We start from the raw sequence: 15,376 nt of genomic DNA, 5'->3' as shown, positions 1-15,376 counted from the left end.
TTATTTGCTCAAAATACACTGTGCCTTTTCTTTATACTAACAATGTAATTCACAATAAAACATACAAACGCTTAGGAAAGCACGGTACTGCCTCACGTACAGCATCTTACGCACTCTTCTCCTACACAAGCACCCTTGTGATTGCGTTTTGGAAACGGAGAGGTGTGCCCAGCCTCCTTCCCTCCAGCTTTGTTCCCCCGTTCCTCTGTTCTGGAAGCAGCCACAGGAACTTGCACTCTTGTAAGCTAAGGAGAGCAGCAAGACCTACGGTTTTACAGTAAGATGTGTGTCTGGCAATATTTCCTTACAGCCATGAAAAATTAATGTTTAGTTTCACTTTTGGAAAGAAGTTCTAACTTAGTTATGGCCTGCACGCACAGTAGGAAACTCCCAGTTGCTTCCAAAGCTGGTACATTAAAAGGAGCGTTGGGTGAAAGGTGCCGGCAACCAGACTGATTCTGTCAAACCCTCAAATTTAAAAGCACCGAGTGTTTCCACGGGCAGCACATGACCTCCAAACATGCTAGAAGGCTAAAAACATCCATCTCTATAATAACGTGGTGGAAACCATTCCCAGTGACTCAGGAGACCGTCCTGTAAGCCTTAACATAAATTTCAAAACTTAGTATAAATGCTCTAAGTCATAAAAAGGCTCGGGTAGGAAGGGACCTTACAGATCTCCCAGTTCCAACCCCTGCCACGAGCAGGGACACCACCCACTAGATCAGGTTGCTCAGGGCCTCATCTAACCTGGTCCTGAGCACCTCCAGGGATGGGGCATCCACAACCTCTCTGGACAACCTGTGCCAGTGCCTCGCCCCCCTCTGAGCAAAGAATTTCCTCCTAACCTCTAATCTAAATCTCCCTTCTTTTAGTTTAAACCCATTCCCTCTTGTCCTGTCATTACCTGATTGAGCAAAGAGTCGCTCTCCACCTTTTTTTATAAGTCCTCTTTAATTACTGAAAAGCTGCGATGAGGCCACCCTGGAGCCTTCTCTTCTTCAGGCTGAACATCGCCAGCTCTCTCAGCCTTTCTTCGCAGGAGAGGTGCTCCAGCCCTCTGAGCATCTTCGTGGCCTGCTCTGGCCCCGCTCTAACAGCCCCACATCCTTCTGGTGCTGGGGGCCCAGAGCTGGCCGCAGGGCTCCAGGCGGGGCCTGACGAGGGCAGAGCAGAGGGGGACAATCCCCTCCCTCCCCTGCTGATGCCTGTTAACACCAGTGCTGGATATTAACTTCCCTGTATCACCAGCCCCCTGCCCTGAGCCTGGCGAAGTTCTCTAGTATCAGCCCTCCGGTCTTCTTGGGCTGGCTGTGCCGGGGGGTGGAAGCGGGGGATGACAGAGACCGGCTTTTGTTACAGCTCCGAGGAGAGCAAGCTGAGGCCCACAGGCTAATCCCACAAAGGACTCACACGAGGTATTTCTGACACCGATATCAACGCCTCGGCTCTCCGTTTAGGCATCTCAAATAGATGTCTAAAATTAGCTACCATGAACTCTTCCTTTCTAAGCTGGCTGCACACTGCCATTCCTGTTCCAGCCTAAAACCTGAAGAACCCTGCAAAGGTAGACAGAAGGCTGTCCAGCTGCACGCTCTGCTTAGCCCTGACTGCTAGACACAAGCAGCATCAACTTCTCTCCTTCTTGGGAGCTATTTGAAGACTTTTGGCAAAATCTCCCTCCTCGCACTTAATGGACAAGGAAGCAAAGCAGTCACCATTTTCAAACATTATCTAAAAGGAAGGACGCTTCACATTCTAAAGGATCTCTACCATTACATTTTTGGAAAACGTAAGTTAATACAGCTTCACATTTAGTTCAGAGACTGACAGAAATGCATACTAGCCGACCTGTCTCCTGGCCCTCCCCTTGAAAAACATTTTAATACACAATACCTCAGTCCACGGTCTGTCCTGGAGATCCAAACAAACAGCTGTTTTTAAGGACCACGAAGCTCTCTGGAAAGGCTCAAGCTTTGAGAGGAAGTGACTGGACCTGGCCCACAGCCAGAGAGCTGGCACAAACCGTAAAGGAGATTAACAGAGCAAACTAAACATAGAAAGAACATTTCTGTGCTTGCAATCAAGATCTCACACCTTCCCCTACCCCACGCCCTGTGATTCAAGTAAGCATTTTGTTCCACAGCTGAAGGAAGGTCCCAGAGACACTGCACGATCACCTACAATTGATGGGAATGAAAGGGAGTGCACGGGGGTGGGGGGGTAACTACAGGCTATGTGCTCCTAAATCAACTTGGAAAGAAGTTGGGATGTCCCTGTGATGCTGTGCTGAACTGTAAGACATGACAGCAGAACGCGCAGAAACCTCTTCGCAACAGGCAATGACAACACACGACCTCACGGCACAGCTGGTGAGAAGCATGGCCACGGCCTAGGCAGGAACGGCAAAGAGCCACCACTGCAGGACAACTAAACGAAGAATCAGATGGAATCGCCAAAAGGTTTGGGTTGGCAGGGACCTTACAGCCCATCCGGTCCCCCCCTGCCATGGGCAGGACCCCTGCCCCCAGCCCAGGCTGCCCAAAGCCCCCCAGCCTGGCCTTGGGCACTGACAGGGATGGGGCACCCACAGCTCCTCGGGGCAGCCTGGGCAGGGCCTCGCCGCCCTCATGGGGAAGAATTTCTTCCCAAACTCTAATCTAAATCTCCCTTCGTTTAGTTTAAAACGGTTCCCCCTTGTCCTGTCACTATCTGTCCATGTAAAAAGCCTCTCTCCATCCTCTTTAGAGGACCCCTTAGGTACAGGAAGGCCACTACAAGGTCTCCTGGGGCCTTCTCTTCCCAGGCCGAACACCCCCAGCTCCCTCAGCCTGTCCCCGCAGCCGAGGGGCTGCAGCCCTCCGAGCATCCTCGAGGCCTCCTCTGGCCCTGCTCCAACAGCTCCGTGTCCTTCTGGGGCTGGGGGCCCGGAGATGGGTGCAGCACCGCAGGTGGGGCTCACGGGGCTGAGGAGAGGGGGACATCCCTGCGGGCACGCCTGCTCTGCTGCAGCCCGGGTACGGCTGCCTTTCTGGGCTGCAAGCGCGCACTGCTGGGTTATGTCCAGCTTTTGTCCACCAGAACCCCCACGTCCCTCTCTGCTGGGCTGTTCCCAATGAGAACATAATACAAAAATGTAAAAAGAGCAAGGAAGATTAGCAAAGGAAAAAACATACCCAGAGATGGGTATGACCCAGGGAAGAAAGTAGTCAAAGAAAATGAATAAATTCAAAGCCTAATGCCTGTTAAACTGTTAACAATAAAAAAGTGTTAAAAAATTGCATCTGAGCTTAACAAGTTACAGATACACAGTGCCTGACAAGTGCTTGTTACTTGATTTGCATTTATTGCAAGAGACCCCCCCCACTCGGTGTCACACAGCGTCTGTTTGCACCAAAAGGGTTCTGGGGTGGGGCGCAGGGAGCTGCCCTAAGGTTTAGCAGCTCCTCACCCTGGGTTCGCTGCAGCTATCACACAAGGCAAAGGCACAGAGCTGCCAGCGGGCCCTCCTCCCATCGCCTACTTGTTGGGGCAGGCAAGTGCCATCAGAAGTTCCGTTACTGCGGGATTCCGGTCACCGGCTTCGGCACTCCTTGCCAGTCTTCACCAACTCCCCTCCTTCTCCTCCTTCCTGCACTTTTCGCTCATCTGCTGCTGGCTGAACGCAGATTCTCCATACTGCAGCTGCCAGAACAGCCAATGGAAAGGATTAACATTACCCTGCAGTTCGGATGGACTAAGACTGGCATGGCTGTTGTTGTAATGCCTAAGATCTCCTAAAATATTTCCTAGTGTTGTGTTTCTTAGTTTAATATTCGATAGAAAGCTGAATTCTGTATTTGGATTGTACTGAAAAGTAAGCCAGACTTTAAAGGTATAGAGAATCACTTGACAATGAATGTAGTATTCAAAATAACCTATTTTTTCAGAATATGCTATATTTTAGACTCTATTTTCAGATTTCTACTTTTGTGATTGAAGACTTAATACAGAAGCACAATGCATCAGGAGGTCAGGAGAATAAACCAAGGACAGCATAGCTTTGCTCGGACTGAATTTCTTCCAGCTTACAACGTGCTGCCCACTTAAAGTATCCATCAGGTCTAATGTGCTTTTTTTTTCTCCTTTAACACTCAAACAACTTGCAAAATGGCTTGAATTGCCTTTACATACCCAGCAGAATTTAACTCGGTGCATAATAAGCCTGCTTTTTGAACTAATGTAAATCCCTGAATAGATCAGAGGTCAGCCAAGGGCGCGGGGAGGCCGCGCAGCACGGGACACTTGGAGCAGCAGCAGAAGGTGGCTGAAGCCAGCGCTGTCGCTGAGAGGCGGCGCACAAACACAAGCCCTTTCCTCGAGTGGCTGCCAGCGCCTGCCCCCCAACCCACACATTAAACCAATGTTAAAGTGACTTAACAGCCGGCAGCTCAGAGGGGACAGTTAGTGCAACTCCCTTATTTACACAGGTCCGCAGTTTCTTCTCAACGGAACCAAGCAAAGCGATGCTGTAGGTCCTTTGAGTCACATCAGACCCATCTCCACTGGGCTCACAGGGCACACAGTTGCCCCGATGTGTTCATACAACGCAAGGGCAAAGCGGCAACAAGAATAAAGAGCAGGAAAGCTGAACTTCAGCAAGATAGAAATTAACTTTATCTTCATGCTTGCTTTTTCTTACACAGGCTGAAAGCGTATGCAGGCATGAGTACGTGCCTCCATAACGAGTCAGGCTTTGGTAACACGGCAAAGATGACGTTTAAATTCACCACCAGTATGGCAGATTCTCTCCTCCACACACACATTACTTGACAGGACCGCTCGAATGAAGATCACCTGGACTGTATTTTTTTAATTATTTTAAAGAATATCTTGTTCACTTGTAAATCTGGGCTTCCTCACTGTGAGGAGCCATAACCTAAAGATTATGGGAGCAGAGAAAGAACTAGAAGCTTCCAAAAGTTCACAAACGCAGCATTTCTCGCTCGTACCATCTTGCTGCATCCAGAGTTACTTACTCACACAGTAAGACAGTGCAATTTACTTTCCAGTGGCATAACACACTGCTTTTATTGTTGGCTGACAGAAGTGGAATTCAAAAGAGTGCTTATTATTAAATACTACTATCTGAGAACAACGTTTTTAGGGAATAGCTTGTTGTGAAATAAAGGGTGGAAATAAATTCTTGGTTGTGGGTTCCGCGAAAGAACAGAAGTGATCTCCCTAAAATATTAGGGCAACTTTCTCCAGCAGGAAACCACTGTATAACATGGGCTCAGGTCAAAACTGTTTGCAGAATTATTTCTGCCCACATTTAAAAAGCACGAGAGCATTTCCCAAAGCTGATTTAATGTAATTGTGTGCATTATACAGAACACTGTACGACACACAAGGCAGGAAAGATCAAAGAAACCATCAAAAACTGTGGTCCCTGCAACAAATGGTACCTCTTCAGCCTATGCTGCTGTCCTTCTGGGAGCGGAGATGTGGTAAGGCTGCAAAAGGATCAAGGTAAGAGCACACCACGGCATGCCACCGTGAAACAGCAACAACTGCCTGATGTTTTGGGTACAGCAGAGAACAGGCCCGTGAAACCGCCTCTGATGTTATGCTTATGGCAAAATCCTTTTTCAAGAAAAAAAACAATCAACCAAACAAAAACCAGTCAAACAAAAAAAAAACAGACAAAACAAAAACAGCTTAAAAGCTGACTTTCTGCCCCTTCCCAGTAACAAGCAACATCTTCAGGTATAAGCAATTATTTAGGATGAAAGGGAACAATACATGTGGCTTAATAATGACTCCCTCACCGTGTTTCCTGGTTCTTACAGAAAAAAATCTTGAAAGATAATAACCAGTTTTGTCATTTCTTCCATGCAGTTTTAACCAGATGTCAAATAGCTGTACCTCTTTTGGAATACATATATACACACACATATATAATGGCACCATCATGCCAGAATCAGCTTTAAAAACAGCAAAAATAAGCCAGTTCAACTCCTGAACATTTTCGAGCCACTTATTTGTGAAGACAGCTATACACACAAGATGTTTTTAAAGCACTCGTCTCCAGACTTGAGAAGAAGTGCAGGATTATAGTCCAATATATTTTTATCAGATCGTGGTTTTCTTCTCTACTTATATTCTGCATTCTCACAAACTTGTGAGGTGGATTTACTTCTCTCCAGGCTTGTTACTGTGCTAACTAATGACTTTGTTGAACTGATGATAACAAGGTATCCTTTAGTTTACCCCTGCTATCAAAATCACTAGTTGGAGAATTTAAAAAAAAAAAAAGAAAACAGCATTTTTCTTTGATCTTCACATGCAGATAAAAAAAGTCTTTAATGAGCAGAAAATCCACTACAACAGCACAAGTTATGTTTGTAAGCCAATGACAATTCTTAACCTCAACGAAAACTTTATTTCCCACCCCCCCCCCCCCCCCGAAGAACAAGAGGAGTTCTGCTCCCGTGAAATACCTAGCAAGTTAATGAAAGGGAGCTTCTAGGGAGCTCTCGTCAATTACAACAGGTCACCGGGTATACCACTTATTTGCAAGACCTGGCTTTACACTCAGCTCCTCCAGAAAAGACTTCAAATAAAACACTTAAAACAGATGAAGACTTCAGCTAATGAGGCTGTGAGAAGAAAGCAATACTCATTTAGTGGAGTAGCCACCCATTAAAGCTGCTTAAACCTGAAACAGGAATATATGCCTTACCAATACTGAATTAAAACAGCATTTACAGAAGGGAACAGTTAACCACAATTCAAAAATCCATACAGACTGCTTTGAGGGGGAGGGAGAAGTTAGAAGCAAAACCCAAAGAAATTCCAGCATCAGTAATGGGAAACCCAAGATCCACAGCATACAGGTTCATGTTCTGACAAGGACCAGACTTCCCTCCCAAGTACGTCCAACTTGTCACTAGCACAAATCAATTAGGAAGATTTATAACACCCACTAAAAATATATATATTTATATACACGCTGCTAATTACATCCAGAAGCAGTCATGGATTATATGCAGTGCATGTGTCCCAAAGGAATCTGGGACTATCTGTACATTATTTAAATAAGCTGTTTCATATTTTGCTAGGGAAAAAAAAAAAAGTATTTTTTGAGCATGCAAAACAAATTAAACACTGAAATCACAAAAAACAATTAGGTCTTGGGTAGCACAAAAATACCCTGAGGCCTTTATTTAGAAAGCTAATTTCTACCAAAAAAGGTAATCCAAGAACAAAAGGTTTCACAGGCAATCAGTGTGGTTTTCATAATCACAGGCTTTTTTTTTTTTTTTTTTACTAACAACCAAATTACAACACAAGTTTAGACTACTACTCTCCCCCTCCCCCCCCCAAAAAAAGATTAAACCTGTTGCTATCCTCAATACTAGTTCTTCAATTCTGTATCTGTTTTTAATCCAATCTTCCTCCTCCTCCTTCAGTCCAACTAAACTTTCCTGCTTTAGAAAACTACATATTTCAAAACCTGGTGTATTTCCCTGATCTTTTTAAATGGCCAATCTGGCCATTACAAACACTGGTATTCTATTTATTTGAGCAGAGCATTGTGCAGATTTCAGAGATTACTCACGGAAGAAGCCGGTTCCATACACAGAAAACAAAGAAAGAGAACGATTTTCTATACTCATGACTTAGACAAAATCCTGTGAATAGAGATGACAGTTGCAAATCTAACTATAGCAAAGGAATAAAAATATTAGTGGGGTTATGGCAAAGCAATACATCTGAGAAAACTACTGAATACAAAACGTATCCTAGAATTGCAGTTCAAAAGGAAGTGGGATTCTGGTTACATTGCCTGACTAGCAGGCATCTTAATTTCTACTGCTGAATGAACTGCCCATAGGAACATTTAGCAAAAATGTCTGCATTTAATGCAGCTGACAGCTACTTCACGTTATCATTTTCGGGTTTCTTTTACAGAGCTATTTTTTTCCACAAAACGGGGAAGAAAAAAAAAGTATCACAAAAAGGTGAGTTTTCGCCATCACAACAATGTACGTGGAACTCACAGTGGCTGTATGTAGTATTTGCAGCAAGGCTATCCCAGGTCAGCAGCAGCACATCCAACACATTTAAATGTGGGTTGGGCAAAAGATGTCAGACAAACAGTGATGGATAAATATCTCCGTAACTGGGAACAAAAGTTTAGCAATAGAATTGCATTCTCACTGCATACTGCAGTCAAATTCAGACAATTACTAGCAAATAAACCATTAATTCTGTACTCAATTCTGATTTCAAGGCAAAAACTAACAGGAAAAAAAAGGCAGAAATCAAAATATAGACAGAGTCCCAAAATCTCTAAGTAGTTCTCATACTCCAGTAGGAAAACAAAACTCTAGCACCAATTCAGTAAAAAAACAGGTGCTAAATGCTTACTTACATTAATTGCCCCATGAAAAAAATAAATTCCTCCTATGTAACAAGTGTCACACTCAACCTGCAGTCCTCACACCAGGAAAAGTTGCATTAATAAGGTACATATGGGCAATTCCAGGACAGAAGTGTTGGAGCACTATCACCCCTACTTCCTCTAAGCATTGCTCAGAACAGAGAGCTTTCCCCTCTAACGAAGAACTCGGCCTTGGTGATATGTCTCATCAGTAATCTAAGTTCCTCCTTGAACAGCCCTGTTATGTGCTTAAATAATTAAATGGATTTAAGACATTCTGGTATTTCAAAAACTAAAAGCTTTCCAGCACTACACAAATTCTTGTTGCTCAGCTGCTGACAGGGAAGCAATGTGCTCATAGAAGCACATCTATTCAACATGGAGAACTGAAGTTTAGTTACACAGTGAGAGAAACTGAGAAAAAAAGACCATTGGGGAAATTCATGAAAGCTACTGAAACGTATTTTCAAAAGAATTCTAGGCACTTCAAAACAATAGTACGTGGCGCAAAACGTACTTAGTAAAAAATAAAAGGACGAAAACAACGGCCAAGTCTGAGTACTAGTTTCTTGAGTAGTTTTCATGTCTATTCCTCCCAGAGCTCTTATTTTGAATGGAATGCCAAAACAAGTGGCATGAAAATGAAAACACCGTCAATGTTATTTCCCTGCAGCAGACACTAAGAAAAAAATATTTACTGCATCCAGTAAAAATAAAATACACAGCCCGTGAAGACCACACACCAGTCATTAGTTATTTCACTTAACACAGTAGATACAGCAATTTCAATTAATGCAGTAAAAATCTTAATAAGTAGCACAGAATTATGTTTCATACTCATTCCACACTCCCTTTTCTAAACAGCATCATAGAATACCCTGAGTTGGAAGGGACCCACAAGGATCATCGAGTCCAACTCCTGGCTCCGCACAGGTCTACCCAAAAATTCAGAAGTCAGAATTCAGGATCTCCAACCTGAACGGTTTGAATACGGAAAATTTAGAGAGAAAGGGTCTTCACCTCGGACTTAGGAACTCTGTGTCATTTCTACATACTACAGAGAAACACTCACCCCCCCCCCGAGTAAAACCTTTTTTTTTTTGTACTCATTCCCACACATGACAGGCTTGGAAAGTTTCAGAGAAGGCGTAAAGGTGTGCCCACTTCCCCTACCTCAGCATCCCTGTTTGTAGCTTCCCCACGTCACCATGAAGGCAGGAAACCTCCCCCCAGCCGCAGGAAGCCTTCGAACTCCACTCTTAAAACGAGTACACATGACAGAGCTGCACGCTCTGCCGCTCCCTTTGCGTCAGGAGCGAAATCCGACGAGCCTGGCAGGCTCCGGGTGCGTTTGCCCCCGTTCCATCCCCGCCGTCCCGCTCCTCGCTGCCGATGGGCACGAGGGCGCAGGGGGAGGCCCCGCCGCCTCCCCGTTCGGCTCTCCCGCGGTCGCGCTGGAAGCCCGGGCGGCAGCTTAGTCATGGCCGGGGGCTGCCGCGGCCCCGCCGCCGCCCGCGGGGGGCCGAGGGGCCGGGCCCGCTCCTCCCTTACCTTCCGCCACGTCCTCGTCGATGGCCCCCTTCACCTGGGAGAAGCACCACTGGAAGTCGTTACCGTTACCGCCGCCGCCGCCTGCCACCCCTGCGGGGGAAGAGACCGCGGTGAGGGGGGAAGGAAGGGAAGGGAGGGAGCCGGCCCTGCCCGCCGCCCGGCCCCTGCCCCCCGCGGCCCTCCCCACGCCCGCCGCGGCCCGGGCCCCGGCCCCGGCCCCGGCCCCAGCCCCAGGCCCCGGCCCCGCAGCCCCTCGGTGCCCGGCTCCCCGCAGCGCCGCCTCCCGGCCCCGGCCCGGCGCGTTGGGCCCGGCCCGGCCCGGCCTGCAGAAGCAGCGGCGGCGGCGGCTCCCGCGGAGGCCGGGCGGGCGGCGGCCGCGTCCCCCCGCGCCCCACCTGCCATGTCGCGCGGTGCCGGTGCGGCGGGGGCGGGGGGCCGCGGGGGGAGGCGCCGGCCGGGAGCGGGTGGGAGCCGCCGCGCCGAGCTGCCGCCGCGGGAGGGAGGGAGGGGAGGGCCCGGCGTTTCAAAATGGCGCCCATGGCCGGCCGGCCCGCGCCGTGACGTCACCGCACGGCTCCCCGCGGGGAGGGGGCGGCGCGGGGCGGCTCGGCCCGGGCCGGGCGGCGGGGAGCGGGGAAGGAGAGGGGTGGGGGGGTGAAGATGAGGATGAGGAGGTCCCGGAGGTCCCCGAGGTCCCCGGCGGCTCTGCCGTGCCCGGGGCAGCTGCGGGGCCGCGGCCGCCGCTCGCCCCTTGGCGGTGGCCGAGCCGCCTGGCGGCCGCGAGAGCGGAGAAGTTCTGAAAGTACCGGTTTTTGGTACATCTGATGGTTTATTTTCCGTTCTTTTCCTTGATTTGTTAATGCAGACACTTCCCCGGGGGATACACGTAGATAGTGAAAGCTTCAGGCGTGCAATTTTTACACCTGAATCCCCAAAAGTGAACACAAATAAATAAATAAAAGATATTTTTCCCGTAACTCCTGTATTAATGGATTTTTGACCCGTAAGTTCCTCGGAAGGTGAGGGACTTCAAGCGTTATTGACAGCAGCCCTGAGCAGAAGGGCCGGGGGTGCTGGCTGGCGGAGCCGGCAGCGTGCTCGGCGCCCCGAGACCACCCGTACCTGCGCTGCACCCACGGCCGCGTGGGCAGCACGGCGAGGGGCATCGCGCCCCTCTGCCCTCCTGAGAGCCCACCTGCAGCCCTGCGCTCAGCGCTGGGGCCCCCAGCACAAGGACAGGGTCCAGAGAACGAGTCCAGAGGAGGCCACGAGGATGATCAAGGGGCTGGAGCACCTCTCCTACAGACAGGGGCTGAGGGAGCTGGGGGTGTTCAGCCTGGAGAAGAGAAGGCTCCAGGGGGACCTCACAGCAGCTTTTCAATAATAAAAGAGGGCTTATAAAAAAGGTGGAGAGCGACTCTTTGCTCCATCAGATAATGACAGGGCAAGAGGGAATGGGTTTAAACTAAAAGAGGGGAGATTTAGATTAGAGGTTAGGAGGAAATTCTCCGCTCAGAGGGTGGTGAGGGCCTGTAACGGGTTGCCCAGAGGAGCTGTGGGTGCCCCATCCCTGGCAGTGCCCAAGGCCAGGCGGGGGGGCTTTGGGCAGCCTGGGCCGGTGGGAGGTGTCCCTGCCCATGGCAGGGGGTTGGAATTGGATGATCTTTAAGGTTCCTTCCAACCCAAACCATTCTGTGATTCTGTGATTTAAAGCCCTTCTGGGGAAGAAATAAGTGCTTAGAAAGGTAACAGGCTGTTCTGGCACGTCTTTACTGTTAGACAGCCTAAATCATGGTGGTAGAAAGTATGCAGGAAGTGGGTGGTGAACGGAGGCCTGGTGGGCTGTGATCTTGAATGCAGATGACAAGAGAAGTAGGTGGTCTTGTGTAGCAAGAGCCTCATTAGTGATCAGCAGTGACAAATGAAGAGCTCTGCAGCTGGAGTTCCTCTTTGCAGCTGGAGTTCCTCTTTCACAGAACCTATGTTCATCCAGAGGGGCTCCAGCACCTTTCTGCAAAAGCACTTATTTTCTGAAACCTGCCTGAGTTCAGTACGGTTCAAGTTAGAGAAGATTTCTTTAGGCTTGCAACCTCTCATTGATGTTACTTAGTTCCTTGGTTACAGAAATACATTTGAACTAAGTTGTCTTTATTTAATTTTTGGGTATGGTATGCGGTCCATTTATGGATTCATTACTTTATTTGTGTTGTTTATTCCTTATGCATTGTATTAAGAACTTAAGAATTTAAGTGAAATTAATTTCAGCTTACTGTTCTGTGGGTGTCTTCTTTGTAGGTATGGGAAAGTAATCTTATAAGGCAACTGGATATTAGTTGCTTTTCATTCGTTATCACATCTCTGCTCTGGAGAGAGAACTTGTGGGGCAAGTTCTGTGATTACCAAAACTCTTACTTACTTACCTGTTGAAAGCTGACCATTTTATTTTCTGATTGACTGGCATGTTCAGTCCGTAGTGATTATCCAGTTATATACATATATAAAACGAATGTTTTATGTGTCATAATTTTGTGGATACCTTGAAACTTTTGTTGTAATAAAGGAATAGATCACTAGTGGATCCAAATGGTACTGATTTTATTTTTAAGAAACTCAGTCTTGAAGGTTTTATAGTGTTTTATCACTTTGTATTAGCAACAAACATATCTAAAAACAAATTTTAAATTTACATATGCAATGAGTAGAATACCTGTAGCTCGAATGCAGGCAGGGCCTCATGCCTTGAAATCTTATATCAGCATGAAGTGAGCACTGGCTTTGTTCTGTTACTGAACTGGTAGGGAAGCTTTTATGTCACATTGTTGGCCACAGTCTGCTTACATCGTGACAGCAGCTACTTCTATTGGATCACATCTATGACCTCAGCATCTAAGATTTTTTTTTTTTTTTAAGAAGCAGTTAAGCAGTTTTAAAAATTTAAAAGTTAAATTAAAAATTCAACAGACAGTATTTTTATTGGCCATTTTTGTGTACGTCAAATTGCCACTATAGTTAGTTGCATGTATAATAATAAACTTTTAAAAATAAAACAGTTGGATATCACTCGTGTCTGTGTTTTGGATATCACCAGCCATCCAGGGAGGGATGGAGGTAGGGGGGGTGGAGGACTGGCACTGCACAGTGGTGTGTGGCCAAAGTCAGTCAATGCAGCTGCAGCAAGGAAAACCCAGGCTAGATACGAGGACACAGCTCTTCGCAGGAGGGTGCTGTAATGCTGGACGTGGTGCCCGGACAGGGTGGAATTCCCATCCTTGGGGGAAGTCCCATCTCGACTGGCCGAGGGTGTGAGCAGCCTCATGCCCTGTTTCAAAGTGACCCTGACAAAAGCAGGAGCGTGGGCCAGCCCTGGGCCAGCTGCCCTCTGGGGGTCCCTCCCAGCCAACAGGGCCGGGGTCCTCGCTGCGCAGTCACTGTTAGTTCTTAGCTTAGTACTTTTGTGTCAGCCTGCTTTTTGTTTGTTTGTTGTCCACTAATGTGCTTTTGGGGTGAACTGGATGCCTTTCAATCCCATAAACATATAAATGAATGCGTGAAATTTGAGAGAAAATTCAAATGTTGGCACGGGTACATTCTTTTGGGGGTATTCTGCTAATCTGAAAACTGAAATTAAAGTTGCTAATAATTAAGTCTCTTGAAATGGATGCATGTATTTGTTGATTTTGTAATGTATGTGTTTTATGAGCAGGACTTTTTTTAAATTGACAGATTCTTGTGATTTTTTTTTTTAAGTTTAATTTGTATACAGAAAGCCCCTGCTTTCCATTATATTCAAAGAATAGGTTAATTAAAGTCAAGGAACTAATTAGCTTTTGTAAGCTTTTTTTTGTAAGCTTTTTTGCTTTCTGAAGTTTTGAACTTAAAATACAAAAGGATATGTTGACAGAGGAAGATTCAGACAAATATGTTCTATTGCTTGTTTTGCAGTGAATAAACCTGTTTAAAGTTGTTGGGCACTTGTGTGGGATTTTCCTCAAACATTTCTGTTCAGTTGCTTCTGCTTGGGAGCTCAGTGTCACCACCAAACATGTTTGTGTATCTCGTAAAAGGGGAGGGCTGTGTACCGCAGCCGAGGGGCGGCTGCCCAAAGGAGGGAGTCCCGATGGTTGCCACTTGTCACTTGTCTCCAGTTGCTGGGAAGCTGCTCCACGAGCCCGGGGGGAGTGGTGTGGCGCAGGCTGTGCGATGAGGGGTGCAACACCTCTGTGTACTTCTCAGAATTAAAGCACAGCGTGTTTGCCAGGGATGTTTCTGGTTTAGTGGCTTACTGTTGTGTATTCGAGTTGCACTTGGAAGAAAGTGACGCTGTGCTCTTGCCACACTTCGCAAGAAAAGCTCCTGACAGAGATGTTTCCAAATGTGCTCTCGAAATAGCATCGTGCCCAGCCAGCTGCCTCGTGCCCCCTGACATATGCTGTGTGAAGCGTTGTTGTTGCCAGCTCACCAGCAGTTGTTTCTCGTCGTGTTTCCCATTATCTGTTTATGATTAAACGAACCCCGGTTCTTGGCTGGCACTTTGATATTGGTCTTTGACAACTAGTGCCTTGAAAACAAAGCATGTTCAAAGTGTATTTATATTTTTAAAAAATGTAGTGCAAGCCACAGAAATAGCATTTACTATAAGGAGAGAAACAACCGGTTGGCGTAAGGAATCAGATTTCACTAATAGATACATATTACATGCTAATTGACATAAAAAACATCTGATTAGTTCTAGGTGAGAGAAGCAACAGATTTTCCCATGGGATTTTTGCCTCTCTTCCAAACTCTAAAGAAAATCTGTGGTTTAGAAGTTGGAAAGTTACCTTGCAGCCAGGTCTTTAGTCTAATTACCTGTATTTCTTACCCTTCATTTATCAATAAGGTATATAAACGTATGCCGAACTTCAGCCCGTGGGCTTTAGATTGCACTATGTTTAACCGTGGCAGTTGCTGCCTTCGTTGCCTTTCCCTCTGCCCCCAGACCCGAATGCCTGCTCTTAGACCCGTCCCAAGCCGAGTTACAAACCCTGCTCTCAGGGATGTGTCTGGTTCCTGTACCACCCGCCCTGCACCCAGCCCTCGGCAAAGCAGGCCCCTTCCCTCATGCCCAGCCTGGTGTCCGAGGACTCGTGGCTCAGCTGGTGTTTTTCTTGGCCTCCTGCTCTCCTGCGACGCCAGTCCCGCAGGCAGCGCCGTCGCCTTCCCTGGCCGTGTCCCGTGCAGCGGGGCCGTGACGCACCGCGGCCTGCCCGGCTGACTCGCTCCGCTGGCAAGGGGAGCTCTTCCAGGAAGAGGCAGCACGGCCTATTTTCTCCGCGCTGGCTTGGCTGCTGCCGCACATTTCCTTTATATATTATGGATAGCTTCTGTATGAGGGAACGGAAGGAGTGATGGCATATG

The 15,376-nt window shown here is 47.4% G+C and overlaps 1 protein-coding gene across 2 annotated transcripts in view; it reads right to left on the bottom strand.

The window, feature by feature from the left end:
• Positions 1 to 10,543, bottom strand: part of PPP2R2D (protein phosphatase 2 regulatory subunit Bdelta) — a 29,406-nt gene extending 18,863 nt beyond the window's left edge. Inside the window, exons 1-2 of one of the 2 annotated variants that reach the window (XM_080596658.1) lie at positions 10,375 to 10,543; positions 9,980 to 10,069 (exon numbers count right to left, since the gene is read on the bottom strand). In XM_080596658.1, the coding sequence (XP_080452784.1) occupies positions 9,980 to 10,069; positions 10,375 to 10,381 (97 nt within the window). In that variant the 5' untranslated portion in view covers positions 10,382 to 10,543. The remainder of the gene's footprint in view (positions 1 to 9,979; positions 10,070 to 10,374) is intronic. The other variant, XM_080596660.1, reaches the window with a different exon arrangement.
• Positions 10,544 to 15,376: the final 4,833 nt, after the last annotated feature.

This window comes from Anser brachyrhynchus (genome assembly GCF_964034855.1).
Source record: "Anser brachyrhynchus genome assembly, chromosome: 6".
Classification (NCBI taxonomy): Eukaryota; Metazoa; Chordata; class Aves; order Anseriformes; family Anatidae; genus Anser; species Anser brachyrhynchus.
The sequence above is the reverse complement of the archived record's forward strand: the minus strand, read 5'-3'. Positions and strand labels throughout refer to the sequence as shown.